We start from the raw sequence: 25,644 nt of genomic DNA on the forward strand, positions 1-25,644 counted from the left end.
GGCGACAGCGGCGGGCGCGGAGCGGCGGCAGGAGAGCGCGCGCCCCGGTCCCGACCTCGCCATGGCCACCGTGGACCTGGAGAAGCTGCGGGTGGCGGCGGCCGGCAAGGCCATCGGGGTGCTCACCAGCGGCGGCGACGCGCAAGGTGGGCGACACGCGGGCGGGGGGCGCGGGCGGGGGTGGTCTGCCCGGCCGACCCCTCTGGGCGCCGCCAGCCCTCGCCTGGGGAAGGGCCGCGGGACCCCCACTCCCGTACCCCGGCGCTGCGCCTCCGGTCCCGTCCCCCGACTCCGCCCCCGCGCCCGGGTCACCGGCGTACGTGCGGCCCGCCACGGCCTCGCCCCGCCCGGCCCGGCCCGGCCCGGCCCGCGGGGGTGTGTCTGCGCAGCGGCGCCCCGCTGCATGCTCTCTGCTGCCGGCTCTCTGCTGCCCCGGGCTCTCGAGTGACACGTGTCAGGGCCCCTGTTTCCCGCAGGCCATGCTCAGCGGTGGTCGCTAAGAGCGCGCCGGGCAGGTCCCGCCGGCCCGGAGCCCTGTCCTTCCCGGTCCTGAGCCCTCCTGGGGACCCCGAGCCTCCCCAACCTCCGCCGGGAGGGCCCGCCCCTGCCCGCCTGCTTCCGGGACCCTGTGCCCTCTGGGGCGGGCTTAGCAGCACAGCTCCGACGCCTGGGCCCTCCCATTGCTTTAGCTTTGAGGGCTGGGTGAAGGGAGGGAAGACGAGCCCTCGGGGAGGGCTTTTTCTAGCAAAGCCCCGTTCTTACCGGCCTTGTGCAGGGGAGGCCCCGGATGGTGGTGGCCTGCCCAGAGGGTCTTGCTGCTGAGACCTAGGCAGAGCTGGGTGGGTGTCCGGCCTGTGGCTCCATCCTCCCCACAGCCCTGCTCCTGGTGGCCTGGTCCTGCCCTGACTGCTGGTCCCCAGAGCCTCTGGCTGGAGGTGGCCAGTGTGGCACCTGTTGCACATGACTCCACCCACCCAGACCCTGGGGAGGAGAGAGAGGCCTTAAGGAGACCAGGAAACCGGGTGGCCTAAGAGGGGGCCCAGCTGGCACCCTCAGGCTGTGCGGCTGGTCCTAGTCTATTTTCTTCTAGAGAGTTCAGAAAACTGCTAAGAAAATGCAGACACACACCTGCCCCCAGCCTCAGGCACCTGGCTGTCCTCTGCCTACCTGGCAGTGGGGAGAGGGAGGAGGAAGGGGCTTTCCCCGGGCGCAGGCCCAGGAGGGCAGGAGGCGCTGGCAGCCTGCAGGGAGGCCTCCCTCGGGCCCGGCTGCGCCCGCTGGGCCTGGCGTGTGCTGGGCGGGTGGGCTCGGGGAAGCACCGTCCGTGAGACTGGCCCACGGAAACGTCTCAGGAGGGCTGACCCTCCTCCCCAACAGAGGGGCGCTTCCTCGGTGAGGTCAGCGAGGCCGGAACCCCACCTCGCACCTTGTGGCTCCCTGAAGCACAGAAGGGCCACACCCAGGTTCCTTATCTGCAGCAGGAGACAGTAGCACTGTGGGTCGGAGGTTAACCGATGTGCACTCAGATAGGGGGGCAGGCCCCTGGGGCGACATGTCCCTGCTGCCCCCCACACTAAACAGAGAACGGGGCCTGATGAGGGTGACCGAAGGGCCAGACTGGCAGGTGTTTCTGGGACCCCAACCCCGGGGAGGACGCTGGGAGTGCAGGCAGGAGGGCCTGGAGGGGCCAAAGCCTGTGCGAGCTGGGGGTCCCCACCAGCCAGCCTGGCCCTGGTCCTCACACGGAGTGGGCAGCACTTCCTGGCCGTGGCGGGGAGTGTGTCCCTCAGCGCACCGCTGGCTGGTGCCACCCCTGGCTATTCTCTGTCCTCACTTCCCGGGGCCCCGGCAGCGTCAGCGTCTCCTGCGTGTGGCTCTCTGCCTGGTAGGCGTGGGAGGTGGGGGTTTCTGCCAGGGAGGAGGACTCCGCAGCTTCCCCGGTTCAGGGCTGGGGCTGATGCGGGAGGAGGATTCAGGGGCAGTTGTCATGGTACGCGGGGGAGGAGCTGGCATTCCGGGCAGAATGGAGCCTTTCTGTCTTTCAAGCTCTGAACCGTCTGTGGGTGCACTCCCGGGCCAGCACCGCCCCGTGGCCCGGCTCCAGGCAGTGGGCGCCCTCTTTCCCTTCTGGGCTCCCCACTGCCTTGTCAGGACCTGGGGAGGACACACAGCCCCATGTGTGCCCTCTGGTGCCAGCTGGGCTTGACAGCAGCATGGGTTGGGGACACAGAGGGCACCGTCCCCCCCCCATGTAAAGTGCATTTGTTGGAATGTGTGAAAACCAACCAGCCTCATGAGTGGAGCCTCACCCCAGCCCCGGTCCTGGTGGGGCCGATGTTGACCAGCCCTGGGACTTGAGGCAAGCACTTCTCTCAGGCCTCAGTTTCCCCTTCTGTAAGAAGCGGGGAGAGGACAAGATAGGCCTCCTCGCAGGCTCCTCCAGCCAGCTGGGAAGTCCCGTCCTCTGCGGCTCTGGCCCTCCCCTGCCTGTGGCCACGAGTGCGTGTTGTTGAGTTGGGGGAAGGCAGCCGTGGTTCGAGGATGTCTATTTTATCAGCATAATTTGTGCAGTGTCACCACAACACTTAAAAACAGCCTGGCCCACCCGTCTCCACCCCTCAGTCTCACCCCTGGCGTGGGCACTTTTGGTTCTCTTGGACATTGCTTCTTGCACCTGCCCCGTCCCTGTCCTGGTGTTGCAGGTGAGGACTCCGTGTCCCCTCCTCCGCACACCTTCATGGCCGTGTTGGGCCGGGCTCCGTGCTCACACGGTCAGCTGGTCACTGCGCTCTGCAGCTGCGAGGTCATCTCGTGACGACTGCTTTCTGGCACGCGCTGACTGTGAGGAGGGTCTCACAGGAGCCCACGCGTCACCCTCGGACATCAGTCTCCTTGCGTCCCTTATGTCCGGGAACCAGCACTGCTGGCCCCAGGAAGGGGTCTGTCCTCAGCTGACGGCAGCAGCCGGGCCCCTCCCCGGCCTGCTCTTCCACCCGGCGGGGCTGGTGGCTGCTCCCAGGTTACTTGGAGGGAGGAAAGCAGGTGAAAGGGCAGTTGAAAAGGCCTTTTGAGGAATGCGGCTCCCGAGGAGGTTGACGGAAACCCGCTCCTCAGGCTCAGGTCTCATGGTGACACAGGCCTGCTCTGTGGTAAAACCCAGGCTTTTGTGTAACTCGGCCACTCTGGTTTTGGGGGGGCATGACACAAAGCGGGGTCTTGGTGGCTTTGTTGTCTCTGGGTGCCAGAGCAGGTTTTATTTTGTAGAGCATCCTGAAGTCATTGGGAGGCCAGGGGTGTCGCACCAGCATGACCCTAACCCTGGGATCCGTGTGCCGTTCCCGGGGCCCCTGACAAGACCCCCAGGCCCGCTGGCGGGGTGGCTGTGACCTCGCCCGCCTCGCAGCACAGGGACTGCCCAGAGCAGGGGTTACCAGAGAGACCTGCAGGTTGGACGCTGGGCCTGGGTCCCCCCTCCTGCCCTGTCCCGAGCTGCCTGCTCCTCCTTCCTGCCAGAGGTTTGACAGGGCCCCCGGAGGGGAGGGAGGGAGGGAGAGGCTTAGCTGCCTGGCTCTAGCTGAGCGGATCTCCCTCACCGCCCCCACTCCGGGAGGACTGGGAAGACTGGGAGCAGCGGCAAGCACAGGGAGGGTGGGGGAGCAAGGGGGAGCAGCCACAAGCACAGGGGAGAATGGGGGGAGCAAGGGGGAGCAGCCACAAGCTTAGGGAGGATGGGGGAGCAAAGGGGAGCAGCCGCAAGCTCAGGGAGGATGGGGGAGCAAGGGGGAGCAGCCGCAAGCACAGCCTCAAGTGCCTGACTTCAGGCAGCAGGTTACTTGGAGGGAGGAAAGCAGGTGAAAGGGCAGTTGAAAAGGCCTTTTGAGGAATGCGGCTCCCGAGGAGGTTGACGGAAACCCGCTCCTCAGGCTCAGGTCTCATGGCGACACAGGCTCCGAGCTCCTTAGACAGCCCTGGGGTGTCTGGGTGTGTGTGCAGGGATGCTCGCTGGGTTCCCATCCCCTAACTTCAGCCCTAGCACCCCCACTTCCATCTGCTTGGGGAATGTGAGACGTGCTGTTTCTTTAGAAATGGGGCTTTGCTTCCCAAAGTCGAGCGAGTGAGCTGAGAGCCTGGACAGCGCCAGGTCTCTGTGGAGCTGAGTGCCACCCGCCCCGATGTCTGGGCGCCCCCTCCTCCTGGACACCTGTGCTGGGGAGCCCAGGCTGCTGGGTGGGGAGGGGGCCACTCGCTAAGCCTGCGGAGGGGTCTGGTGAACCCCTACCTGCCCTTCCTGCGGGGCTCCAGCAGGTCCCTCACCCTGGCTAGGACCTCGGTTGTGGGTGGTAATGTGGGGATAGTGGCCACCGCCCGTCTGCCGCGTGGCCCCTGTGCAGGGCGCCGGCCCTGCGGGGCTCCTCCTCAAGGCTTGGGGGCATCACCCCAGCCCCAGGCCCCAGCCCCAGACCCCGGGAGACTCTGGGGTAACCAGGGTCAAGGTCACTCGTCTTCTCCTTGGGGTCCCCACGGGGTTAACAAAAGTTCTCTGAGAAGGAGTTTGGAGGAAAGACTACTCCAGTGAACGTTTGCAGACTGGAGAGCTGCAGCCTGGGGTAAACCAGAGGTGCGTTCGGAGGACAAATGCAAGGAGAGACTCAGGTTTTACAGGGAAAATTCCCACCCAGGTTCTTAGTGAAATCCATTTATGCAGGAGAGGGATTGGAACTCGCTCAGTTCTGATTGGTCGGTGCAGCTGAGCTCTGATTGGTTGGTTCAGGTGAGCTCTGGAGTCCCAGAGTTAAGAAGATTTGAGTTTTCCGGGCACTTGGAGTAGCTCTGTGACCCCTAGTTGGCACATGGCTGCTCGGCTCTGTTTCAAATTTAGGCCCAGTCGGCCTCTCGGGACCTTCGTGAGGGACAGGCGCTGTGAGGTCACATCTGTCCACAGTGTCACCACGCACCCTTGCGGGACCTGCCAACTGCCGGCCTCCCGAGCTTGGGGGCAGGGGGGCAGAGGTTCCTGGGCACGGCCTCCTCCCTGGCACGGCTTTCTCTAGGCTTAGGGACAGACGCAGGACGTGAGTGCCACGGGCTCCAGTCTAGGCGGGAGGCGGGCAGGAGGGCCGGGCTGCTCGGGGGCGAGAGCAGGCTCAGGTCTGTCTGCGACCAGCCCAGGCCCGGCCCAGGGGGTGGGGTCTTCCTTGCTCTCTGGGGTCGGGGCGGTCCCGCCTGCCCCTCCCGTGTCAGACCACGGCTGTGTTCGGAGACGTGGGCTCTGGGAAGGTCGAGGCAAAGCACCGCCGGCACCTCCTGCCTGCGGCAGCATCAGTCCCCTCCAGGGACCTGCTCTGCAGGGCACTGCCACCACGAACAGGCTCCTTCTGCAACCACAGTCCTGGGAGCCCCGTCTAGGGGACAGGGAAGAGGAGGCGACCCACCCAAGCCTGGTGACATCAGTGTCACCTTCGGGCTGGAGGGTGGGAATTCCATGCAGCTGCCCTGCCGGAGGCCCTGGGAAGGGCAGGGCTGTCCCCTGGAGAGCTGGGCCAGAAGGGCCTGTCCTTAGTGCCCTTGTCTCAGTGCCAGGCAGGGGCGCGGGGCCCCAGGTCCAGGGGGCACTTTCCTCAGCGCCAGAGCTGCTCCCTGAGTGGCTCCCCCCACCAGACGCTCCCTTCCATCTGCCCTGCTTCCCACCTTGGGGCCGAGCCCCCGACTTCCTCAGATCCTCCGAGCTCAGGGCCTGGCGCTGGGATATGTGAGGGGGACAGCGTGGGAGTGGAGCCGGGACGTTGGCACACCCCTGCCTCCACGCTGCCTGCCGGGTGCTCCTGCTTTAACCCTGGGGCACCTTTCCCAGTGCTCAGAGCTGAAACCGGGAACTGTGAGGTCACCCTGGGGCTCCACGTGGTCACCCACGGCTGGTCCTTGCACGTCCTGGCCCGGAGCCTCCTGAGACGGGGAGGGGGCTCCAGGGGCCCCAACCCCCTGTGATGGGGAGGCCCCCAGGCCCCAACCCCCCCTGTGATGGGGAGGGCCCCAGGCCCCCACGCCCCCTGTGATGGGGAGACCCCCAGGCCCCCACGCCCCCTGTGATGGGGAGGGCCCCAGGCCCCCACGCCCCCTGTGATGGGGAGGGCCCCCAGACCCCCACTCCCCCTGTGATGGGGAGACCCCCAGGCCCCCACGCACCCTGTGATGGGGAGGGCCCCAGGCCCCCACGCCCCACCTGCACTGACCAGTGTGCCCGCCTCCCCACAGGCATGAATGCTGCTGTCAGGGCTGTGACGCGCATGGGCATTTACGTGGGCGCCAAAGTCTTCCTCATCTATGAGGTAAGGCCGCCGTGGGCTGTGTGCCTCCGTGGGCTGTTCTACGTGGGTCACCTGAAAGCCTTTGGGTGGCCCTTGTGTCCAGTTGCAGGGTGCGCATGGTCGGGGGAGTGACACCTGCTGCCCAGGGAACTGCCCACTCTGCGGCCGGGCCGGGGTGGGGGAGGGGAGAAAGTGGGGACAGAGGGGACGGGGAGCCCTGGCCCCAGCAACCTTGGTCAGCGTCCAACCCCAGAGGCTGGGTCTGAGAGGGGAGAGTTACCCCGAGGCTGGTCAGGACATGACAGTGCAAGGGGCCAGGCCCTGCCCACAGCACCCTGCCAGGCCTTCCGCCTGGTCCTTGTCCCCACTGAGGCCTCTGTGCGCTGGGCCCAGGGACCTGGCTGCCTCCACCATGGTCCTCTGACCTCAGCCCTCCCATACCTCCTCACCCACACTCTGTTCGAATGACCCAGGGGGCACAGCTAGAGTGTCCTCCTTCTAGTTTGTTCTGTTACTGCTGCGTGGGATACCCTTTTGCCTCACCCCAATCCCCATTGCGGATTTGGGGCTGACCCTCCAGCCAGCGCATCCACACCCATACACATGCACACACACGTGTGCACACGCATGCACACACACACTTGCACACACACATATGCACACACACTTGCACATACATGCACACATGCACACACAGGCATACATGCACAGATGCACACACATGCACACACACACATGCACACGCACACACATATGCACACACACTTGCACATACATGCACACACGCACACACACAGGCACACATGCACACACGCACACAGGTGCACGTACATAGGCACACTTGCTCACATCCAGGCAGGGGAGTTCCTTGCTCTGCCTTGTGATTTTCTGGCGGCCATTTGTTATTTTGTTTTCACTCTTTACATAAAATGTGGCAGCTCTGGCTCCTGCTCTCTGGCTTCTGCCTCTCCCTTCTCAGGGGTGGAGGGGGCACCAGCCTGGGCTCCACAGGGGGTCTGTCCGCATGAACGCGTGAGGCAGCAGTCTGTGCAGGCTCCTCCGCCCTGTGACCCGCATGGGCGGGCTGGGCCTGGCGTTCCCGCAGGCAGGTTCAGGGAGCTGCTCTGCGTCCCACAGGCAGGCAGCGTGGCCCTGGGGACCAGAGGCATCTGCACAGGGGCCTGGGTCCCCGTCCTGCTCCCTGAGGCCGTGCTGCAGTCTCTCCACCTCCTCCACCCTCAGTTTCTTCTGTCACATGGTGACAGGGAGGAATTATGATTTTCCTCGACCCTCCCAAGTTGGTGGTTGGGACAGATTCCTGCAGTGACGGGCGAGGAATGAGAGAAAGCAGCACGTTTGTTCACGTGTGCGGGCATCGCAGGGCCCGGGGGCCACTGGGCAGCGTGGAGTGCAACTTACGTAAGATGTCGGCACAGCCTGGGCGCTTTAGGGAGACGAGGGACACAGGCGGGCAGCGTGAGGCTCCCCAGGCGGGAGGGTGCGGGAAGGTTAATGACAGAGTGTGCTCAGCTGCCCCAGCTTTGCTGCTGTGCGGGGCATTTCCATTAGGCGGGAGGGGGAGCGGGGAAGGACCTTTGTCTTCGAGATTCTCTGTCCCGCCTTCAGGCACACAGAGGACGGCAGGGAGCTCCCTGCACTGCTGCTTAGTGGCCCCTTAGCTACAAAACTGTCAAAGAGATGTGTTTTGAGGTGACACATTCTGGTGCGGAGGCAAAACATCCCTTTTGCCCTCTGGAGGTTGCTGAAAAATCAGCCCACAGAAGGCAGATTAATAGGAGAAAAGGCAAATTTATCTGTCTGCTGAGGACCAGAGTGACTGCCCCCCACGCATGCGCGCCTCCTTCTAGGGCAGGGGAGGGGACTGTGGGTGACTTGGGGTAGTGAATGCTTTTCAGGGGAGTTCAGTGGGCTTGAAGAACATACAGTGGCCTGGGACAAAGTCTCCTGGCTGAAGGGCAGACAATGGTTTATGACAAAGTCCATCCAGGCGTGGTGACAGATGCCAGTCTTTCTTAGGAGACATGAATTCAGTTAATGAAAGCTCAGGGAGGGGACCCAGGGTCAGTGTTTTCTTCTTTGGCGGTCAGGACTCCAGGCAGATAAGGGGACAGCTCCCCCTGGGCTGGGGGGAGACGCGGGGGCTTCCTTAGGTCGGTGTGGCAAAGCGCCGAATTTTGGGGTGCAAGTCTCCTCCAGCGGGGACACGGATGTTAGGGCACAAACGCTGATGTGACCTTGCAGGTACAAGCACTTTGCCCGGTCCTGGCCGCAGTAACTGGGGATGCTTCTGTTCTGCCAAGAGCCAGCCAGCCCGGGCTCGCGGGCTCTGGGGACAACACAGGAGGAGGCAGCTGGGGCCGGCCGGGGCCGGGTGGGGGTTGGGGGGTGGGGGCTGAGTGGGCCTGGGAGGAGAGGCCACGCAAGGTGGGGGAGGTGTGCAGGGGCGTTCCATACTAGAAGGTTCCCAGGGCAGGAAGGAGGGTTGTGTCTGTGAGACAGATTCCGGCAGACCCGGCGCCTTGGGAACGTGCTGTTCTTCGGGACAGGATGCCGGGCTGACCTTGTCGCTTGCTCCTCCACCCGGGCGGGGGCGGGGGTGGGGGCGGGGCCAGGCAGGTACCAGGTTCTAGGCGAGAAGCTGGGCTTTGCAGACAGGTCTGTGTGTTTTGTAGCCACTCGCTCACTCAGGCAGCACAGTGGGTTTTGGAATCGTTTTCCTGTTCTTCTCATGCCTGGCTGGGCTGGAACGACAGGGGCGGGGGTGGTGGTGCAGGGCTGGCCTGAGCCGGGGGCAGCAGCTCTGTCTGTTCTCCTGCGGGGGCGGGGGGGGGCACCTGCCAGTAACCCAGCTGGTGCAGGAGGCTCCGTGTGGGTGTCAGGCTGTGCCCTGCCGTGTCCTGAGCCAGCCCCTCACCGTGCGCAGGGTGTGTACAGCCCCTGCCTACCCCAGACCTCCTGCCCAGCTGGGGAGGAGGTGGAGGGAGGAGGCCGGGCTGAGCTGGGGTGTGCCCCAGGCTGGGGATACCCCGAGGGCCTGGGGGCTGCATGGGGGAGGCCGCCCTTCCCTCCTTCCTGTGTCTCCACCCTCCGTGAACCCCACACGCCTGTGTCCAGACTGCACGCGAGCTCCCTCGGACAGCAGGAAAAGGGGTGGCCGTGTGGTAGGAGGCAGGCAGGTGGCACCAAGGCTGTCCAGGTGGCCAGTGGCAGACGTCAGCAGGGAGATTCAGGTCAGAGCCGCCACAAGGACTGACCCACGGCGCCAGGACAGAGGACCAGCGCTGCCCAGCACTGTGGGGATGTGGAGTGGGTGAGGAACTCGCCACCCGCACTTCGGGGTGCTGTGGGCAGTGCCAGCCATGGCCGCTCTCACGTCACTGGGCCCAGGAGTCCTCTCGGCATGCCCCTGTAGGGACACGTGTGTGTGCTTGGCAGCCCAATTTCTGACCTCCCCAAATTGGAGACCTCCCTGGTGTCCGTCGGTGGTGGGGCAGAGGGTGACCCGTGGGTGCTCACGCGGCACCGGCACGCAGCAGAGAGCACAGCGACGCACAGCTGCACACGGGAGGGCGGGGCTGGCACAGACGCCCCTGGTCACGTCACTTCCACCGTGCTGGAAACAGGCGATCTAAGCGTGCTGCGTTGTCGCGAGGCCGGACAGCCGCTTCCTCTGGGGCCTCTGGGTGCTGGTCTTGGCTGCGTCTGACCCAGGCGTGGTGCTGGCGCTCAGAGGCCCCTGGCGGGCCCTGGCTGCGTGGTCATGCCGAGGTGCACAGACGTGCGGCCGTATGGGGTGCCCGTGTGGGCCGCCCAGGCCGGGGCCTCGCAGTCAGAACCCCCGCGCCTGCCTCCTGCCGCTGGGGCTTTGGCCGCGGCCTGAGCTTCCCGCTCCCAGACGACGGTGCAGTCGGCGCTGCAGGGCCGCCGGTCTCAGGCCTGCCCTCCGCTTCCAGGGCTACGAGGGCCTGGTGGAAGGAGGGGAGAACATCAAGCAAGCCAACTGGCTCAGCGTCTCCAACATCATCCAGCTGGTGAGGCCCCTTCGCGCCGCGTGGGTGGGCGGGTGTGCCCAGGATGGGGACACACACCAGGGAAACACACAGACACACACAGACACGACACACACGCTCAGAGATGGACACACACACACCACACACACGTATAAAGACAAATGTGGACACGCAGACACAGACATGTACACATAGACATGTACACACACAGCACACACATGCAAGGACAGTCACGGATGCACAGACACACACGCCCTGTCCCTTGGGGGCTCAGCTGTAGGCCAACCGTGTCATGTGGCTGCCGTGGGGTCAGGGCCGGGGGTAGGAGGGCCGAGGGAGCCCGCGCAGGGTCCAGGCCTGGGACAGCGTGGTCTGGACCGGGCAGCCTGTGGTGGGGACGGGAGGCTCTGCCTCTGGGCCGTGTCTCCAGGGTCACAAGGAGCAGGTCCCAGGATGGCACAGACCCAGCTTGGCGGGGCGCAGGGGCAGCGGGGGCTGTGGGTGCTTGTCCCCCGAGAGCCCTGGGCCTGCGAGTGCTGTGTCGGGGTCCTCGGGGAGCCAGGGCTGGAGCTGATCCTGGGGGCTGCGTGGACACAACCCAGGGCTGCCGCCACTCACCCTTGGGGACCCTCCCTGCGTCGATGCACAGCCCGTGTGAGTGAGTGTGTGGGCGTGTGTGCATGTGTGTGCGCATGCGAGTGTGAGAGTACGTGTGTGTGTTAGTGAATACATATGTATGGGCACATGTGTGTTAGTGTGTTAGGGAGTGTGCATGTGTGTTAGAGTGTGCATGGGTGGGCGTATGTGTGGATGTACACGTGAGTGTGCATGGGTGTGTGTGAGCATGTGCGTGCATGTATGAGTGCATGTGTGGGTGTGTGTGGGTGTGCATGCGTGTATGGGTGTGCGTGGTGCTTCGCAGCTTCCCCAGCCTTCCTGCTCCGTCACTTGTTGGAACTGCCCAGGCCTGGTGGCGGATGTCCCCTCCTCATCCTCTATCGGAGGAGGAAGGCCCAGGAGGAGGGGACACCTGCCCCAGTTTGGGGAACAGCTGGACTTCTCCCTCTGATTCTGTGGGGTCCACCAGGTCTCTTGCTGCCAGCACTGGGGTCTCTCTGGTGCCCCAGGGGCCTTCTGCCCCGTCACCCTGTGTGAAGGCTCTGGTGTCTCCACGCAGGGCGGCACTGTCATTGGCAGCGCCCGCTGCAAAGCCTTCATGACGCGGGAGGGACGCCTGGCGGCGGCCTACAACCTAGTCCAACACGGCATCACCAACCTGTGCGTCATCGGCGGGGATGGCAGCCTCACGGGCGCCAACATCTTCCGCAGCGAGTGGGGCGGCCTGCTGGAGCAGCTGGTGGCTGACGGTGGGTCTGCGCGGGAGGCCCCAGCGCCCTGCGGGATGGGGGCAGGGGCCCGGGGTGCCCGGGGCAGGCGAGGTGCGGTCCCGCCACTGGCCCGGAGGAGTGGCCCTCGCCAGGGCGAGCCGAGGCTCCGGGGGACGTAGGCGTTGGCCAGGCCGAGCAGGTTGCATCTGAGCCCCCAGGGCCCGGGGCAGGGAGGCCAGGCTGTGCCGGGGCTGCCACCCAGCTCCCCTCCCGGCTCCCTGATGCCGTGCGGGCAAGTCCTGTTTGTAACTGATGCCCGAGAGATTTTGGACACAGTACAGACTGTGCCAGCTCGCAGAAATGTCGTTAAAATTCGGGTAACATATGACACAAAGTCCCGAGGTTGCTGCTCAGAAAGTGACCTCTTGCAGCTTTGTTTGTTCCATGCCACTCGTGTGGGGGACCCTGAGATGAGGCCACAGCTGCTCTCCAAGGCCCCCTGGGGTCTCCCCGTTGGGGTGATGAGTCTACTCGGCACCCGTGGGGAGCTGGGCAGGGGGCGGCCGAGCCTGGCACCCTGGGCCCTGCCCAGGCCGCAGGCCGGCGGGCGGGGTGGCGGGAGCAGGTCTCTCGCCCTGCGTGGCGGCTCAGCCAGGCCTTCCCGCTGCTCCTGCCAGGTAAGATCTCGGAGACCACGGCTCAGACCTACTCACACCTGAACATCGCCGGGCTGGTGGGCTCCATCGACAACGACTTCTGTGGCACCGACATGACCATCGGCACGGACTCGGCCCTGCACCGCATCATGGAGGTCATCGACGCCATCACCACCACCGCCCAGAGGTGAGCGAGGGGACTCTGCAGGGCCGTGGACGCTGGTGGCAGTGGCGCTGTCGGCGTCGCTCCATCTCTCAGCTGCTTGGCCCTCGGCCGCGGGCTGGGGAGGCGCAGGCAGGGTCAGCTCCACCCTCCTGCTGCGGCTGTCACGGCTGCGCTGCAGCACGCCCTGCAGGGGGCCCAGGACGGCCAGGCCTGGGGTCCACGCGTGGGCCTCACCCTCGGGGCAGATCCGTCAGCACCGGCCCAGGGACTCGGCAGGCCCTGGCGTGGGGAGAGGGGGCCGTCCTCTGCGGGCGCCTCCGGCCGCTGTGTCACTGGGGCAGGGCGGGCACAGCCACGTGGCGGCAGGAGGCCCGTGGAAGCCTCGGCTCTGAGCCGCCTGTTCCGTCTCCGCAGCCACCAGAGGACCTTCGTGCTGGAGGTGATGGGCCGGCACTGCGGGTGAGCGGCTGCCCGGCTGCTGCGGCGGGGACGGCGTGGGGCGTGAGGGCCTGGGGCTGCAGGCGGGGGAGGGACGGGGGAGGGGCAGGCGGAGTGGGCCCCGCAGGGGTCCTGAGCAGGTGGCCCTGGCCCCCCAGGTACCTGGCGCTGGTGTCTGCGCTGGCCTCGGGGGCCGACTGGCTGTTCATCCCTGAGGCGCCGCCCGAGGACGGCTGGGAGAACCTCATGTGCGAGAGGCTCGGGGAGGTGAGTGGCCGTCCCAGGCCTGCTGCGAGCCGCGGTGTCCTGGGGACGTTGGAAGCGTCCTGGCATTCTGTGGCTAAACCATCGCCCCTGGCGCAGCAGCGGCGGTCGGTGTTCCCGGGCAGCACACAGCAGTGGCGGGAGGGCGCCAGGGCTGGCCGTGTGGCCCTGCCCCGGTGGCAGAGGAGGCAGAGGGGGACACTCAGGCCTCTTCCAGGCTCAGCTCTGGGGGGTCCGTGTGGGGAACACGGTGACGCTGGCTTCCTGGGGTGGCAGCCGTGAGCCGGAGCCGGTGCTGTCCTGGTGAGGACGAGCGGCCAGGGCTGGGGGCGGTGGCCCGGCGGGAGGGGCAGCCCCTGCCAGGCCCAGACTGCAGGGCAGGGGGCCGGTGGGGCCGGGCTGCTCGCCCCTCGCGAGAAGGGTCTGTGCTCCCCTGGGGCAGCCGGGGGCCCCGGCAGTGGGTTTTCAGCTGGGAGGACAAGTGGTCACAAGTGCCCACACCACAGTGGACAGTGGCCCTGGGGGGAGGAGAGGACAGGGGAGGCCTCCCTGGGAGAAACGGGGGTGCCTGGAGCGGCTGGGGGTCCCTGTGGGGAGGTGCCTTGGGCTGGAGTTGGGGGGCTCTGGCATAGAAGAGGCTGACGCTCTGCCCTGTGGACCCTGAGACCCCCTGACTAGGACAGCTTGGCTCCTCAACCAGGCCGGGGCTCGGGTGGACGGGGTGCCACGGAGCCCACGATGCAGGGTGACCCCGCGGCCCCCAGTGGCTCTGGCTCTGGTCTGGTCTGGTCTGGTCTGTCTGGGGGCAGCCGCGGGGCTGGGCTGGCGGAGCGTCCCTGTCCCGTGTGAAGCCAGACAAGACACCAGCTCCACTTTCCTGTAGCTGTGTGGCCCTGTCAGGGGTGCGAGGGGCCGAGGGTCATGACCTGGCTTCTGGAACCTTCCCCCGTGCAGCGAGGTGCAGGGCTGCCCAGAGGCCCTGGGCCTGTGAGGGCCTTGCTCGCCCCAGGGGCCCAGGCTGCGATAAGCAGGCAGAGCCGGGCTGGTGGTGGCGGCGGCCTGGCTGACCTTGGCCTTGACCTTGGCCTTGGCCTTGGCTTACCTGCTGTGAATCAGGCTCGGGCCTTCCCGGAGGCAGCCTGGACGCAAGGTGGGCACACCTGGCTCTTTCCTGCTCTGTGTAAGGTACTCAGGCCTGTCCCGTGAGAGCCTCAGTTTCCCCTGTAACATGCAGGTGTTGCCCCCCACCTCACCCGCCACCCGGGTTGCGTCGGGAGTGAGGTGCCCGCTCTCCTGCCCACCTGCAGCACAGTCTCAGTGTCCTGTGTCTGGACAGGAACACTCCTGCGTCTCCAGGCCCCACGGGCTGGACCTGGTAGGCCCTGCCCTGGGCTTGGCCCAGCACTGGAGGTGCCTCATCTGCAGCAGCGCCGCCTCCTCCAGGCAGCCCTCCACTCCCACCACCTCCCCCAGCACCTGGTGGCCATATCCAGGGCAGGTGTCCCTGGCCTGGCAGCTGAGCCCTGTGGTGTATCTTTGACCAGACTCGGAGCCGAGGGTCCCGGCTGAACATCATCATCATTGCCGAGGGCGCCATCGACCGCAACGGGAAGCCCATCTCCTCCAGCTACGTGAAGGACGTGAGTGTGGGCCAGGGGCGCCCAGGCCACGTGGGCGGGGGCTGGGTCAGGGTGGACACTCCTGTGTCCAGGCCTCACGGGGCTGGTCCTGGGCTCAGCCCAGCACTGGAGGTGCCACCTCGTCCCAGGGCCGGCCGGCCCCTCCGTGCTGGGAGTCCTGCCCTCTGCCCTCAGCCTCCGTGCAGGACACGCTGTCTGAGGGCCTGGCCCCGGCAGCATCCCAGTGACTGCCCGGTCGGGCCAGCCCTCAGGAACGGCGCCCACTGATGGGCCGTGTTCACTGCCAAGCAGCTCGCAGTGCGAGGAGCCCGTCCTCCCCTAACCTCTGTCCCCCACCCCCTCCGGGATCTGCCCCCCAGCCCGGGTTCCTCGGCTCCAGCAGGGAGCACAGCCCCAGGCCCACTGCGCCCTGCCTTTGTCCCCCACCGTGAGTGCGTCCCCACCCCTCGCCTAGGAGCCGACTGTCTCTGAATCCTCAGTCCACGGTGGCCCCAGAACCGCAGGGGCAGGTGGAGACTGCGCAGAGGGGTGGACCACGGGAAACACCCCCACGCACGCGCACACCTGCACACGCGCACGTACACACTGTGCAAGGTGCCTGGGCTGGCCCTGGGGTCCCTGGGACTGACACCTGAGGCGGAGCGGTGAGGGGACTTAGCGCTAGGTTAGGGCCCTGTGCGGGGCCATGGGGGGGCGACAGCCCCTGACCCGCTTCCGACTCTCTCCCGAGCAGCTGGTGGTGCAGAGGCTGGGCTACGACACGCGTGTGACTGTGCTGGGCCACGTGCAGAGAGGGGGGACCCCCTCGGCCTTCGACCGAGTCCTGGTAGGTGGGGCGTCGTGCGTGCGTGTGGGCGTGTGCGAGGATGTTTCTGCGGGTATGCGTGGGCTCTCAGTCCTCGTGCACATGACGGGCCCGGGCCCCTCCCCCTCCCCGCGAGTGTAGGAAACTCAGACCTGGGGACCCTGTGCCTCCTGGCAGTCCCAGCCCAGGCTGCGGCAGTCGGGGCTGCAGACAGACCCTCCCGGTGGCCAGCCTGCGTGGGCCGTGCACACGCGTCGGGGGCCTGGGAGACCAGGCGTGGCGAGGGAGAGCGCTGGGTTCCCGCCTGTTGCCACTGAGTCTCACCTGGTCCTCTGGAATCGTGTTGGAGCCAGAGGGAGACAGGTCTGCGCCAGGAAACGCCCGTGGTGGCAAAGCGCCTGTGTGTGACAGCTGGTCACGGGGGGCGGGGCCCGTGCTGCGGTGAGACCCGGCGGGCTACGCTCGGCCCTATGGCGCCAAACGCGGCTGTGCTGTGCCGAGCCCTTAGGAGGCCCTAGAGTGTGTGGTGTCCCCAGATGTGCTGGGAGCTGGCCGGGGCTCTGCCCTGCGGTGGGGACACTGACCCTCAGAGGGCCCGGCTGACCTGTCCAGGCACCCGCCACACCCTGTGCGAGGCCTCAGGTGCGCTCCAAGGAGCCTCTCCAGGGCCAGGGACATGTGGCCAAGCCACCCCCACCACGCCTGGGGCAGAGATGCAGCTGCCACGAGCTGGGACGGCCCGAGATCTGCCTGCAGCTGGCAGCGTGGCCTGGCGGTTCTGTGGCTGCTGGTGGAAGACACGAAACACCTGGGTCCGAGGCCAAGGGCGGTTCATTCCTCATAGCCATAGCTGTCAGCAGAGTGCTGGCCTGCTCTTGCTGTCCCCAGCACACGTTCCAACAGAGTGACGTGAAGAGGGCCACGTGACACAGGCATGCAGTGGGGACCCGAATCCTCGCTAACGGGCCATTGGCTTGCCTGCACGGTACTCCTGAGGGAGCCGCAATCCTTCTGCCAAGTCTGCTCCCAGACAGACGTCCTGGACAATGTGGTCCGGAGCAGAGGGCAGGCGGTGCCTCGCTCCAGAGACGTGCAGGGACCCGCGGGGACCGTGGACTGTATGCCAGCTGGCGTGCGGGGATGTCCAGGAAGCAGGAGACCCGCCAGCTGGTGGTCGTGGGACAGCAGGCAGCCACCACAGGCATTGCCTTCTTGTACGCTTGCCTGTTCCCTCGGCTGTGCCACACCTGCGCTGTGGTTTGTCCCCAGTGGGGGCGATTCCTGGATGCAAGACCTGGCCAGCCCCGCAGCTGTGCCCAGTGGTGACACACCCCAGGGAAGTCCATGTGAGGAAGCTGATCGTCGCAGAAAGAACCAGAGACCCGGCTCCAGCCCCCGCCCTACGCACTCAGGCCAGAGGAGCAGGTGGCTGCGTGACCACGATTCTCAGTGCAGGGGCTGGACCTCCTAGCAGGGAATGGGGACCCCCAGAAATGGTGCCCACCAGGTGTCATGAATGCTGGCCAGACTGTCTCTGTCCCTGATGCCCCCTGTCCTGGAAGCTTCAGCCAGCGTGTGCGTGTGCATGTGCATATGTGTGTGTGTGCGTGCACACACGTGTGTGTGAGGGCTTTGAAAGCGAGGTTTGTGCAAAGGCACGTTGGGCACGTGGTTGGCGGTGGACGGCCGTGTGGGGGGATGGGCTGCGTAGGCCTCAGCCCCGCCCCCTCCCCGCAGAGCAGCAAGATGGGCGTGGAGGCCGTGATGGCGCTGCTGGAGGCCACGCCCGACACGCCGGCCTGCGTGGCCAGCCTCTCAGGGAACCAGTCTGTGCGGCTGCCCCTCATGGAGTGTGTGCAGATGGTGAGCACGGCCCCCGCCGCTGCTCTAGGGGGCGGGCTCCCGCGGTGGCTCCCCAGCGTGGTGGGCTCCCCAGCACGGCGGGCCCCGTGGGAGGTGGGATGTGGGACAGGCCCTGAGGGGTGACCAAGCTGCGGGGAGCCAGCGCAGCAGGTCATGTGGCCTCCCTGGGTGGGAGGGGGAGGAGGGCAGGGAGGAATGGGGACCCCAGGCATGGGGACGCTGGCCTCTAGCCAGGGCCCAGTGCAGGCAGGCTGGGCTTGATCGTGGGTCTGGGGGCCAAGCAGGCCCTGCCCTCTGTTCCTAAGGCCCCATGGGGCCCCCGGGGTGTGAGGCCCAGAGTGGTGTGAGGCCCTGGGGTGTCCCTGCCAGGGAGGATGTGGTGGCTGGGACCAGGTGGGGCCTGCTTGGCCCCTGCCAGCCCTGGGAGCTGGCCTTGGCAGTGACCACTGCCCCTGGCGAGAGGCTGCTGGGTCTGGGCAGGATCAGATGTTGGCCAGACCTGCCCCCTTGGGCCACCCAGCGGGCCAGGCCCCCCCACCAGCAGGTGCTCTCGGCTTCTCTTTTCCAAGACGAAGGAGGTGCAGAAAGCCATGGACAACAAGAAGTTTGACGAGGCCATCCAGCTCCGCGGCAGGTGAGGCCCGTCCCTGGGGCACATCTCTTCTACTCGGGGACGTGTGGGGGCCTCGGGGGCCTGGCACCTGGATGTGCACGTGCTACGGAGATGGCAGGTGCTGCTCTGCGCCCCCACTGGCTCCAGAGCACTGTTTGAAGGGGTCTCAGAGGAGGGACGGGCCCTGTGGGTGAGGGGCAGGGGGCGGGCGGTGGGGGGACACCAGCTGCTGGTGGGCAGGGGACCCAGCACGGCCAGCGCCCAGTGCACAGGATTTGGGCATGGAGGGGGTGGCAGGAGGCCACGGGGGCCAGTGGGGGACAGGAAGGCCAGCTGTTTGGGTGTCAGTCCTTGGGTGGCATGGGGCACTACCCTCCCGCAGCTGCACCCACGGGCAGGCTGGCGCAGGCTGCTCTGATGCCGAGTTTCCTGTCTCTGTGCTCCGGCCACTGCCGGGCCGCATGCTTTGCTGTGTGGGGTGACACGGCCCCGTGTCACGTGGGGTGTGGTGACGGTGGGGGGCTGGCTGCACGGTGCCCACTCCTTAGTGGCTGATCTTGTGGCCACATGCCGAGCCACCTGCAGAGTTCCGGGGCCGCGTGCTCCGTGCCGCGCTGGGGCTGTGCCGAGGCTGACCGAGGCCCCGCGCGGAGCCGTGCGGCTGCGTGCTGTGGGGCTGCAGGGCTGCACGTGGCACGACCGGCTTCCTTTCCAGGAGCTTCGAGAACAACTGGAACATCTACAAGCTGCTCGCCCACCAGAAGGTGTCCAAGGAGAAGGTGAGGCGGTGGGCAGCACACGCGCTCTGTCACTCTGCAGGGCCTGCCACCGACCCCGCCCCCCCGTCTGGGTGGGAGGCTCAGGCCCCGCGTGGCCCCGTCTGAGGAGCTGCGGCCACACGGTCGGCCGGTGCTTTCCAAGCGGCTGACGGGACCACAGTCAGGCCCAGCGTTAACGCGGGAGAGCAGGGGCCAGTGTTTATGAAACGTCCGAGACAGCTGAGAACCTCAGGAGACGGGGTCCCTCCAAGAGAAGGGTGGTGAAAGTGCCGGGGGACAGGGCTGTCACAGCCAGGGGCGTCCTGGCTCTGAGGCCCCTCAGGCCACACCACAGGGGTGACCGAGGAGGTGTGGAAGCTTCACTGGGGCCAGGGCTTCGGGGCCTGGCGGGAGACAGCACGCCAGCCTGGGTGCTTGTCACCTGGTCGGTCACTGAGTGTCTCTGTTTATCTCCAGGGCTTGCTGTGGGGTGGCAGCATCCTCCGGGGAGGGCAAAGTGGTCTCCATGAACCACCCAGAGCCCGGCTGGGGCGCGGCTGACTCATGGGCGGCAGGGCTGGCTGGTCTCCAGGACCCGACAGAGCCACGTGGCCTGGGGGCCACCAGCCGCACGTGGCCACTCCAGAGCGAGTGTGCTGTGCATGCCTGACACACGGCAGCCTGCAGAGCCCCGGGGTGGAAAGTGACGGTGAAATGCCGCCAGTGACGTTTTATGTGGGTGGATTCCACGTTGATGTGCTGGGTACAGTTAACCCTAGTCCTAAGAGGAATGTCACTGTTGCTTTGTACTTTCTTAACGTGGCTACCAGGAAACAGGACAGCCAGGGCTCCCCCCCTCTCTGTGGCGGTGCCACTCCCTGGCCCCTGAGGACAGGTGACGCTGACCCTCCAGCAGGCACTGACGCTGGCTCAGAGCCACGAAATGCCCCACGAGCCTGGCTTGACGACAGCGACCACTGCCTCTGCCTGGGGACGTGGCCCTTTGTGTGCCAGGCTCGCACCATGGCTCACTTGGTCTTCACCGGAACCTTCCGGCATCAGTAGGGCAGATACTGGTTATTCCCAGGGCAGCTGGCAGGAGAACTGGCCCCTTTTCCAGAAGCGGCCGCCTGCTGGCCTCCTGTGCCTGCCGGCGGGTCCTTCCGCGGCCCGCGTCTCACGCTCTCTGCCGCCTCCCCCTGCAGACCAACTTCTCCCTGGCCATCCTGAACGTGGGCGCCCCGGCGGCCGGCATGAACGCGGCCGTGCGCTCGGCGGTGCGCACCGGCATTTCCCAGGGCCACACGGTATACGTCGTGCACGACGGCTTTGAAGGCCTGGCCAAGGGTCAGGTGGGTGTGGCTGTGACGGGGGCGCCTGTGGTGGCTGGAGCTTGCGGTTGTCTGGTTCATTCGTAGCGTGGCTGCAAACTGTCACAAACGCACAAGGACTCGGGGCTTACAATGTGCAGTCTCCGAGTGGCGCCCTGGAAGGGACCAGCTGCCTGGCAGTGGAGGCCAAGGGCTGCATCCGTGTGGCAGTGCCCACCTGGGCCCGGGGACTCAGCTCTCCCTGTGGCCAGGTGGCAGCACCGTCACGGCCCCTGCCTGCAAGCACAGGCCGGTCCCCACCTGGAAGGAATTGGTGACACCATGCCTCCCCCCAACAGGTGCAGGAAGTGGGCTGGCACCATGTGGCTGGCTGGCTGGGGCGTGGTGGCTCCATGCTGGGGACCAAGAGGTGAGCTGGTGGGCGCAGGCAGCTGGGGGCGGGAGGGTCTGGTGCAGTATCCAGGGGTGGCGAGGGGAGACCAGCCCCGGGGCCCTGGGCTCGGCCCCTCTTCTGGCTGGTGGCCTGCCCAGAGCAGGCTTCACACCGTCCTGCCGGGACTTCCCGGTCCCCTGCGCAGGGAGGGTGCTCTGTGGCAGGGAGGTGGGGGCAGGGGCTGGTTGTCACTCTGGCTGTGGGTCCGTCGGGCGGTTTTCATCCCAGGGCCCGGTGGTCTGTGGGTGGGCCTGAGACCCCGTGGGCTGGGCGTGGGGAGGGCACAGTCACCCTGTGTGACTCTGGGGGACGCTGCCCTGCTCCAAGCCTGCGAGGCTGCAGGGGCTGGGGCGTGTCCCCTCCTGCTGCTGTGTGTGGGGAGAGGAAGCCTCGGGCAGGCAGAGATGCCCACAGCAGCCCAGCGGGAGGGGAGGGTCTCCGTGTCCGGTGAGGACGCCAGGGGTGCCCGGGCTGCGCACAGCCTGTGCCTCTGTGTCCCTCTCTGCATGGCTCCTGGGGCATCTCGGTGACTGGTTAATGGCCCTGGAGTGGCCACGGCATGTGTTTCCATGACCAGCTGCGATTTGGACATGTGTCCTTGGATGCTGTGCGTTCACACAGACGTGTCTCTGCCTGCAGGACGCTGCCCAAGGGCCACATGGAGTCCATCGTGGAAAACATCCGCACCTACAACATCCACGCCCTGCTGGTCGTCGGCGGGTTTGAGGTGAGGGGCTGCCCGCCGGGGACAAAGAGACCTGAGATGTCTCCCTTGCCCCGGGGCCACTGAGGAGGCCCTTCATGAAAACCCCCGGGTCCGCTGGCCTCAGGCAGGGGCCATGGGGATGAGTGTTTTCAAGTGTGGTGTTTTGGCTTGGGCGTGTGTTGTACCTTCTCCTGAAAGCTTCACGAGGTTCAAATTACCCTGGGTGCTGGGGAGGAGGGGGAGGAAGGGGAAGAGGAAGGGGGGGAGGAAGAGAAGGAGGAAGGGGGAGAGGAAGGAGGGAGGAGGAGGAAGGGGAGGAGGAAGAGGAGGAAGGAGGAGAGGGGAGGAGGAGGGAGGGGAGAGGAGCAGCAGGAGGCGGAGGCAGAGCTCTAAGTCTTGGAGGACGTCACCTCAGTGACTCTGTGGCTGGCCAGCCAGTGCCCGGTGCCGTAGGATGTCCGGGCAGCGCGCACTGCATGGGCTGATCTGGGGTGGCGGCAGGTGGGGGCTCCCCTGGCCCTTGTCAGGGTCCAGTCTCCCTGGAAGGGTCCTTAGACACAGGCCGGCAGGGCCCTGGCCCCGGCCGGTGCGGGCACGTGGGTGGCGGGTGGCGGCGGCAGGGAGAGAGCGCAGCCTGTGCCGCCTGCAGGCCTACGAGGGGGTGCTGCAGCTGGTGGAGGCGCGCGGACGCTACGAGGAGCTGTGCATCGTCATGTGCGTCATCCCGGCCACCATCAGCAACAATGTGCCCGGCACCGACTTCAGCCTGGGCTCCGACACCGCCGTCAACGCGGCCATGGAGGTACGGGCAGCACGAGCGGGCAGCGGGCCGTGGGGCACAGCGTGGCCCTGCCCCGGCCAGGTGGGGCCCGTCTGGCCTCTGCTCCTGCGATGGGGAAGGTGGGGCCCGTTTCCACGGCAGCTGCACGTGGTTCTGCACATCCGTGGCCCTGCGTGTGTCGTGTGGAGACTGTCTTTGTCCAGCGCTTGCCCGTCTCGGCGTTTGCGTTTCCGACCGCGGGCGGGTGCTGCCGGCGCTCCTCCCCCGCCCCGTCTGCGGCTGCGTCTCAGCCCTGGGGTTCGCGGCCCGCAACCTGCCCAGCTTGCTCTGTTTCCCTTTTCTGACTGTGTCTTCAACGTCCGGTTTCCTTTTCACACTCTGAACCGTGCAGTTAGAGCCGTCACGCGTCACGTCATTACCGGCATCTGCAGGGCAGCTTTCACTTATGCGTGTGCCCCCTTGGTGACCCGAGGGTGGCAGGGCCGCCCCTGGTCACAGATGAGGCCTGGATGCTCAGGGTGCACCTGGCCCACGGCGGGGACAGCCCGTCAGCGGCACCCCTGCCTCTGCCCCCAGGTTCCGGGCACCCGGCCCTGTCGTGACACCGAGTGTCTCCGGGCAGGTCCACTGTCCCTGGGGGTGGGATCGCCCGTGGTGGAGAACCCCAGATTCTGTGTGGCCTGGGGGGAGGTGGCCCACGCCTGGCGCTGCCAGTTCCGTCTGCACATGGGGCAGGAGAGCCGCCACCGCCCGACCCTCAGTCGACCCCGAGGCTGGCCTGGAGAGACACAGGTCCCGGCAGGGTGGCAGTGTCCTGTGACCTGCTGGGGAGGGCGGGCACAGGGAGGACCCTGACCCTCTTGGTCCCCAGAGCTGTGACCGCATCAAGCAGTCGGCCTCGGGGACCAAGCGCCGTGTGTTCATTGTGGAGACCATGGGGGGCTACTGCGGCTACCTGGCCACGGTGACGGGCATCGCCGTGGGGGCCGACGCTGCCTACGTCTTTGAGGACCCTTTCAACATCCATGACTTAAAGGTGAGCCCGGCCCCTCCTGAGACACACGGGACCTGGGGGGCGGGGCTGGCGGCTGGGCGCCCCGGCTGTCCTGTCCACCCTTCAGGCCCCCTCAGCGTCCCTGGCACCTGTGTCCCCCCTCCAGACCAACGTGGAGCACATGACAGAGAAGATGAAGACGGACATCCAGAGGGGCCTGGTGCTCCGGTGAGGCTGGGGGCGGGGCCGCTGAGGGCAGCTGGGCAGGAAAAGGCCGGGCCTTTGAAAGGGTGGGTGGGGGTCCCGGTTTCCTGGGAGCTGCCGCCTGGTGGCCTGGCCCGTGGGACGCCCCCAGCCAGGCCCCGGTGCCCTGTGCAGGAACGAGAAGTGCCACGAGCACTACACCACGGACTTCCTGTACAACCTGTACTCGTCGGAGGGCAAGGGCGTCTTCGACTGCAGGACCAACGTGCTGGGCCACCTGCAGCAGGTACAGGTGGGGGGTGCGGATCTGGAAGGTGGGTCCTTGGTACCCGCCACATCTTTGCCCGCGGCCAGGACGGCCCTTGCTGACCACGCACACACGTGCACTCACACCAGTTCACACACGTGCACTCACACCAGTTCACACACGTGCACTCACACCAGTTCACACACGTGCACTCACACCAGTTCACACATGTGCATTCACACCAGGTGTCCTCGTGGCCGTTCAGCTCTCACATGGACGGCGTGTGGCTGAGGCCTCACCTCTAGGAAGGGGCGGGTGGGGCCCAGACCAGGGCATTCGGGCCCCCGAGCCGAGCTCCCCACCCCCACCAGGCAGCCCAGTCTCCCACGTTCCCCCGCACCCACCCCTGCCTCCTGGCGCCCGCTGGCAGCCTGCGTCGTGGGGTTTCTGAGCCAGGGAGGGGCAGCCAGGGTTGCCTGACACGAGGTCTGTGGTGGGACCACGGCCTCCCAGATGCAGGGGCCCAGGGGCCACCCCACTGGTGACAAGACAACTGAGGTGGCCTCTGTTGGCCTCTGGAAGTGGCGTCCAGGCTGGGGCCTCCAGGCATGGACGGGGGGATGTGTGTCCAGAGGCTGCCCGGAGGCTCCCCGCGTGGGCCTGGCATGGCACTCTGCGGCTCGCGTGCCGGCCTGGGTGCCCCGTCTGCGTCAGGGCCGGGCCTCCTCCTCCCCTCGGCCTGGCAGCCCGGCCGGCACCGGAACGTGGGTTGCTTGTTTCCAGGGCGGTGCTCCAACCCCCTTTGACCGGAACTATGGCACCAAGCTGGGGGTGAAGGCCATGCTCTGGATGTCGGAGAAGCTGCGGGCGGTCTACCGCAAGGGTATGTCGGGGGAGGGTGGCCCCGAGGCCCCACTGTGCCCTCCGAGGGCCCTGGGGTGGGGCCAGCCTCGGGGGCCAGCACATGCCTGTGTCCGCAGGGCGGGTGTTTGCCAACTCCCCCGACTCGGCCTGTGTGATCGGCCTGCAGAAGAAGGCTGTGGCCTTCAGCCCTGTCACGGAGCTCAAGAATGACACCGACTTCGAGTGAGTGCCACCAAAGTCACTTGGAGGGCTGGAGGCTGAGGGGCTGGCAGACCTTGCAGGGGCCGGGGCCAGGCCCCATGCAAACCCCGACCCCATGTGGCCCCCCAGCCCCCACGCCCGGAGTCCACGCCAGGGTGTGGAGGGCAGGGGTCTGGCCCTGGTGTGGCCAAAGCAGGGCAGGCAGAACTGGTCACGTCTGGCCTGACCCCTCCTCTGTGCCCTTGACACGTCCCGGACGCCCCCACTGCCGACGCGCTCAGAGGGTGGGTGCACAGGCTGGGGGTGGCCGAGGAGCTGCCTGACCCTGGCCCCGCCCCGCAGGCACCGCATGCCGCGGGAGCAGTGGTGGCTGAGCCTGCGGCTCATGCTGAAGATGCTGGCGCACTACCGCATCAGCCTGGCCGCCTACGTGTCCGGGGAGCTGGAGCACGTCACCCGCAGCACCCTGAGCATCGAGAAGGGCTTCTGAGGCCGCCGGCCGTGCCCTCACCCCGCGCCCACCGCCTCTGGCCTCCCCGGTGCCCCCGTGCCAGCCCCTGTCCCTGGCACCGAGGCCGCCTGCTGTGAGGCCAGCCTGCCGTGGCCTGAGCACAGAGCCCCCGCGGCACCCACCTTCCTGCCCGGGGGACGTGGGCTGTTGGTGCGTGGACGCCGCTGCCCCCGCCTTGGCACCCCGTGGGGCCCTCGTCTCCCCCCACACCAGCGGCCCCACCCTCCCTGGCCCACAGGCTGCCAGGACCCAGGTCTCCATGCCGAGAAGGGGCCGTGCCCCTTAGTCCTCACTGACCTTCTCCTGCCACCACTGCCACCGTGGCTGAGCAGTGTTTGTCACCTTTTCTAGAATAAACACACCCTGACCGTAGAGCTCAACAGCCCCTGGAAGCATGGCTGCGGAACCAGGGTGGGAGGCTGGGCGGGAGCCCCCAGGCTGTGGGGTCCTCTGTCCCCAGGGCTGGCCTGGCCCCAGGCACACAAGCCCTGGGCCACTCTCTAGG

At 66.7% G+C, this 25,644-nt stretch overlaps 1 protein-coding gene across 4 annotated transcripts; it reads left to right on the top strand.

The window, feature by feature from the left end:
• Positions 1 to 25,513, top strand: PFKL (phosphofructokinase, liver type). Of its 4 annotated transcripts, XM_045540787.1 has the most exons (22): positions 1 to 146; positions 6,253 to 6,326; positions 10,280 to 10,357; positions 11,514 to 11,703; positions 12,342 to 12,507; positions 12,901 to 12,945; positions 13,083 to 13,191; positions 14,733 to 14,828; positions 15,562 to 15,654; positions 17,371 to 17,496; positions 18,066 to 18,130; positions 18,825 to 18,888; positions 20,073 to 20,219; positions 20,537 to 20,607; positions 21,271 to 21,358; positions 21,987 to 22,139; positions 22,990 to 23,154; positions 23,279 to 23,340; positions 23,491 to 23,602; positions 24,347 to 24,446; positions 24,544 to 24,649; positions 24,971 to 25,513. In XM_045540787.1, the coding sequence occupies exons 1-22, from the start codon at positions 62 to 64 to the stop codon at positions 25,116 to 25,118; spliced, it is 2,343 nt and encodes a 780-aa protein (XP_045396743.1). In that variant the 5' UTR covers positions 1 to 61; the 3' UTR covers positions 25,119 to 25,513. The 4 variants fall into 4 exon arrangements, with proteins under 4 accessions (XP_045396743.1, XP_045396744.1, XP_045396746.1 ...); XM_045540788.1 differs by lacking the exon at positions 10,280 to 10,357 and having other exon boundaries at positions 9 to 146; XM_045540790.1 differs by lacking the exon at positions 6,253 to 6,326 and having other exon boundaries at positions 9 to 146.
• Positions 25,514 to 25,644: the final 131 nt, after the last annotated feature.

This window comes from Lemur catta, chromosome 1, assembly GCF_020740605.2.
Source record: "Lemur catta isolate mLemCat1 chromosome 1, mLemCat1.pri, whole genome shotgun sequence".
Lineage (NCBI taxonomy): Eukaryota > Metazoa > Chordata > Mammalia > Primates > Lemuridae > Lemur > Lemur catta.

Excerpts from the sequence above, each read along its gene's own strand:
- PFKL (XM_045540787.1), top strand. The coding sequence starts at position 62 with ATGGCCACCGTGGACCTGGAGAAGCTGCGGGTGGCGGCGGCCGGCAAG. Across the intron at positions 11,704-12,341 it reads GGAGCAGCTGGTGGCTGACG|GTAAGATCTCGGAGACCACG; the intron begins GTGGGTCTGCGC and ends TGCTCCTGCCAG. Across the intron at positions 18,889-20,072 it reads AGAAGGTGTCCAAGGAGAAG|ACCAACTTCTCCCTGGCCAT; the intron begins GTGAGGCGGTGG and ends CTCCCCCTGCAG.